At 47.6% G+C, this 4,804-nt stretch overlaps 1 protein-coding gene across 1 annotated transcript; it reads left to right on the top strand.

Annotated features, from left to right (window-relative positions):
* Positions 1–454: 454 nt before the first annotated feature.
* On the top strand, positions 455–4,769 carry LOC130516058 (N-lysine methyltransferase SMYD2-B-like). The gene is made up of 12 exons (XM_057016823.1): positions 455–685; positions 1,449–1,512; positions 1,593–1,703; positions 1,798–1,858; positions 1,938–2,062; positions 2,158–2,225; positions 2,426–2,528; positions 3,365–3,475; positions 3,563–3,683; positions 3,782–3,956; positions 4,046–4,154; positions 4,580–4,769. The coding sequence occupies exons 1-12, from the start codon at positions 516–518 to the stop codon at positions 4,658–4,660; spliced, it is 1,299 nt and encodes a 432-aa protein (XP_056872803.1). The 5' UTR covers positions 455–515; the 3' UTR covers positions 4,661–4,769.
* The last annotated feature ends 35 nt before the right edge of the window (positions 4,770–4,804 follow it).

Genomic DNA, 4,804 nt, shown 5'->3' with positions numbered 1-4,804 from the left:
AATTAGTACAGTCTCCCATTGACAAATCGGACACCCACTTTAAAATGCTCTTTCTGAAGTAGAAAACCTAAATTTTAAAATTCAAATATAATATTGACGTGGGTGGCTTCATGACTTAGACTGGGTTTTTTCATTGTCGAGAGAGTCCTTGTTGATGTTATTTTTGTTGGTAAAGTGTTTGCAACAGTAACTGGGCTCTCGGTGTGTTTTCACACGCTTTAAGAACGGGGGGTGGGGGCGTGTCCCTCAATTTACATAAAACCATTGGCAACAAAAGAAACAATTTCAGCAAACTTGAAAAATCTAACAAAAAGGTCCTACAAAAAGGTCTGAAGCCAGAAAGTTGGTACAAGAATAATAGTTTTAAAAAGTTTATTTTTTAAAAAAAAAAAAAAAAAAAAACAGAACTTCCTCCGTCCTCAGGGGGTCACTGCTTGTCGTTGGGGGGGGGTCACTGCTTGTCGTTGGTGGGGGGGGTCACTGCGACGGAAGCGTCTCCAGGGCGAAGCGGCGAGATGACGGGAATAATGGAGGGTGTGGAGAGGTTCGACAGCCCGGGGAAAGGACGAGGTCTCCGCGTCACCAGAGCGTTTCAGGTCGGGGAGCTGCTGCTCTCCAGCCAGGCGTATTCATACGTGCTGTCAGTGAAGGAGAGGGGGGAGCACTGTGAGAGCTGCTTCACCAGGTAACCCACGAGGATCCTGCCCTCACGCACCTCACGCACATCCTGCAGTTAGCATTTATTCACTGCTAGTCTAAAAACACTCCTGGATCTGATCATTCACTCCAGTGAATGGAATCTGGACCTTTGCAGCCCAGAACCCAGTGGGCTGCTGGGCTCACGTGACTCCATATTCCATAGAACCTATTTTAGACGCGTGTCTCATCTTTCTTAATGGAGGTTCTGGTTCATGGACTGTGTGTCCATGAGCCATTAAACGGGAGCCACACACGCTTCATTTTGGATCATGAACTAACAAGTTTTGGAGGATTTTGCTATATTAAAAGTTGGTGCAGCCTAATTTGCTGTATCTGTTGTATTTAGCAGCCAATCCAATCCAATGTACCTTTATCCAGTTGGTTTTTAATTTCACAGCTTCCTGCATTTACTAAAAGTCTTTTGGGGTCAACTTATGGACTGTTTTACTGTTTCAGTGAGGTGGGGGGGCAGCTGGCCTTTTACCCACTCAGCTCTATTAATACCACTGAATGTTGAAGCCCTGCATTGCTATAGTTACGAAGGGCAGCCAGCAAATGCTGCTTCCTGTCTCGGAGCCATATGGTGAGATGTTTAAATGTGTATCAGACGCCGCCGTCATTCAATCCTCTCCTACATCTGGGCCCAAACGCAGGAGAAAATCCACTTTACTCAGCAATAAAGGACATTTTCTTTAAGTGGTTTGGCTGCTCCCTGTTGATTAATAAACCTTTTATTTTGTGATTCACAGGAAGAAAAGCCTGGCGAGATGTGGGAAGTGCAAGAAAGCCTTTTACTGCGACGTGAAATGCCAGGTAGAACGTGGATTTTAGGCCCCGCTGAAGCCGACGCAACAGTGGATAAAAGCTTCACGTACAGGTATTTCTGTCTATAGAAAGGAGACTGGGCCATGCACAGGCTGGAGTGCTCTGCCATGAACGCTTTCGGGGAGAAATGGTGCCCGTCGGAGATAACCCGGCTGGTGGCGCGGATCCTCACCAAGAAGGTCAGAGAGGACCCCCCCCCCCCCCCCCCCCCAGTTCCTTTCTGAGTCACAGCCATCAGCAGAACCTGGGTTCATCGTGGCTCTTTTTCCTCAGAAAATGCAGAAGGACAGATGTGCGTCTGAGAAGCTGCTGCTCCTCGGAGAGATGCAGTCGCGTGAGTAGTTGCTTCTCTCAGCAGCCTCCCGCGGTCGCTACGGCAGCCAAATCCCTTTGTGTCTCATGCTTTAACGCAGACACGGAGGACATGGACAACGAGAGACGGGAGACGATGGAGGCGGACGTTGCAGGACTGCATCAGTTTTTCTCGAAGCACCTGGAGATCCCGGGCCACAAAGACCTTCTCACGCTCTTTTCCCAGGTGCCACAATCAGACACAGGGTCTCATTTTCCAGTTTTTTTCCCAGAAGAAATGATTAAAAGTGAGATTTGTTGCCTCTGTCGTTCGTCCGACAGGTTGCGTGCAACGGGTTCACTATAGAAGACGAGGAGCTGTCCCACCTGGGCACTGCAGTCTACCCCGAGTAAGAAGGAAGCCTTGATCTGGTTCTGTGTGGTCCAGTAGTAAAGACGGTGGTGCTGGCTCACAGTCCGTCTGCCTTCCCACCTTCTTATTAGTCTTTTTTCAGCTGGCCGTGGAGTCCTGAGTGGTGGCTGCTTTTTTCCGTTTTTGCCCACATTCGTTCCCAACCGCTCTGCTCTGACCGCCCGTGTGTGTCCACAGCGTCGCTCTGATCAACCACAGCTGCCGGCCCAGCGTCATCGTCACCTACAGCGGCACGTCGGCCCACGTTCGGGCGCTGCGGGACATGAAACCTGGAGATGAAGTGAGGAAAGACGACAGCTGCCGTTAGAGGGGGTTGGGTCCTCTTCAGATTTGCATTCTTTGTGTGTGTGTGTGTGTCTCTGTGTGTGTGTGTGTGTGTGTGTGTGTGTGTGTGTGTGTGTGTGTGTGTGTTAGGTTGTTTTTGCTACAGACGAAGAAAGACTGAGGACAGATTAGTGGAAGGCAGCACAGCTCCAGACAGATTTAGTCTGTCATTAAAAATGAAAGTGTTTTTTATGAGACCTCCAAACTAAGGAGAATAATGATTATTGTTAAGAGTTTTATCTTCAAATCTGTATGTGAGAGTGACAAAGACAAATGAAATCTACTGGAAGCCTTGTAAACCTAGAAGTTCCTCTAAATTTAGAGGAACTTCTAGGTTTACGAGGTGTGTAACGTCTGTGTCAGCATTTAGAGTCTAAATGCTGGAGAAATCCGGGAGAACTGTGGGATTCTGGAGAACAACAATGATGTGGAAAGCTGCTTTTCCAGTATTGTAATGACTCAAAGCTGTAAAAATTAGGGGAGTGGGGGGATGAAAACGTTGTTTTTGATGAATCTAACTTAACTTAATACTAAAAGATCATCTGCATAGAGTTTAACATGGAACCTTTGTGACAGTATTTTTTAGGTTGTGGGACAAATTACTCGACAGCTGCAGTCGACATCTTCTCACTTAGAAGAAGAGTGTGTGTGTGTTTGGGGGGGGGGGGGGTCGCAGCATCTGATTAAAAGACTATTTTTAGAACTTGGTGAGCTGTCTGTGACATCCAGACAAAAGCAAACCAGGAAGGACGAGGTGTGTAACGTCTGTGTCGTGTTTCCTGCCTGTCGCAGGTGCTCATCAGCTACATCGACGTCCTCTATCCAACGGAAGACCGCAACAACAGACTGCGAGAGTCGTATTATTTCACCTGTCAGTGTGAGGAGTGCGAAAGCCGGTCCATGGTGAGACATCCAAACCACTCGGCTGTACCGAGTCTGAACGACCTTTGATGTAGCGTCCCCGCTTCCTGTTTGACCTTTAACCTCCAGGACCAGGCAAAATTGAAAGCACGTAAGCGCAGCGAGCCCATCGAGCCGGAGGCCATCAGCAACATGGTGCGCTACGCCAGGAAATGCATCAGGGAGTTCAGAGTCTTCAAAAACACCTCCCATATCCTCCACTTGAGCTGGACGCCAGCATTAGGCCAGTCTTTCCTCCACTGAGTCCCTTCAGGTTTCCATGTTGACGCCGCCTTGACTCAGCAGCACCCGCTAGCACGCTACTGGAGATGTGTGAGCAGAGCCTGGACGAGATGGGAGCCGTCTTCGACGATTCCAACGTCTACATGCTCCACATGATGTACCAGGCCATGGGGGTGTGTCTCTACATGCAGGACCCAGACGGAGCCATCAGATACGGCGAGAAGATCGCCAAGTATTACAGGTGCCAATCACACTGACGTGAAAACTGCACGGTCAGCGGCTAAAGTAGCCCTTCAATATTGTCCTGTCTTGTTTTGTTTTTTAATGCAGAAAGCTGTATCCAGCCTACTCTCTGAATCTGTCCTCCCTGTACCTGAAGTTAGGGAGACTCTACTTCGGAATGGAGAGGAATGCTGAGTGCATCGGAATGCTGAAGAAGGTAATATCGCCGTCACTGGCTGAGAGTTCTGTTAAAGCAGAGCCAAATTACCCAATAATGGTGACGAAACAAAAAGGAACTATTGTCTCAGAACAGAAGCAAAACGGGGAGATTTTGATATGCTGAGTTTGATTTGCTGGAGAATGTTGTAATTAAATGAAACAGGAAAACAAGCAGTTGAAGAAACGTAAGCATCTTTAGCCTGGTTCCAATACGTTTTCTACAAGATGGAGCTGCAGTGGGAACACAAACCACATAGTTTACAGGAAATGTTCATCTCGGTAAATAACTCCTTGGAATAAAAGTTCCCGGGAACGTGGGTGGAAAATGGGCCTTATTCTCTCTGCAGGCGTCATTTCCTAGTGTGACACCACGGTGTGATGTGCTCGGTGTTGCTGAAAACATAAAAGAGTTTATTTCCACAGGCAAAGGCAATTATGGAGGTGACACACGGGAAGGAGCATTTTTACCTGACGGAACTGGACAGACAGATGAAGGAAATGTGACGTTAAAATAGAAAAACTGTCGTCAAAACCTTGATCTAACCAACGTAAAGAGCAGAGAGGCACATGTGTTTGCACCTTTACAGCAAATAAACTCTTTCTACGCATCCTATTAATGAACTAAAGTCTGCATTTGTGACCACAGTG

This window comes from Takifugu flavidus, chromosome 19 (genome assembly GCF_003711565.1).
Source record: "Takifugu flavidus isolate HTHZ2018 chromosome 19, ASM371156v2, whole genome shotgun sequence".
Classification (NCBI taxonomy): domain Eukaryota; kingdom Metazoa; phylum Chordata; class Actinopteri; order Tetraodontiformes; family Tetraodontidae; genus Takifugu; species Takifugu flavidus.
Note: the sequence above shows the minus strand (reverse complement) of the source record. Positions and strands in the feature narration are given on the sequence as shown.

Excerpts from the sequence above, each read along its gene's own strand:
- LOC130516058 (XM_057016823.1), top strand. The coding sequence starts at position 516 with ATGACGGGAATAATGGAGGGTGTGGAGAGGTTCGACAGCCCGGGGAAA. Across the intron at positions 3,684-3,781 it reads AGTCTTCAAAAACACCTCCC|CCGCTAGCACGCTACTGGAG; the intron begins ATATCCTCCACT and ends ACTCAGCAGCAC. Across the intron at positions 4,155-4,579 it reads GCATCGGAATGCTGAAGAAG|GCAAAGGCAATTATGGAGGT; the intron begins GTAATATCGCCG and ends TTATTTCCACAG.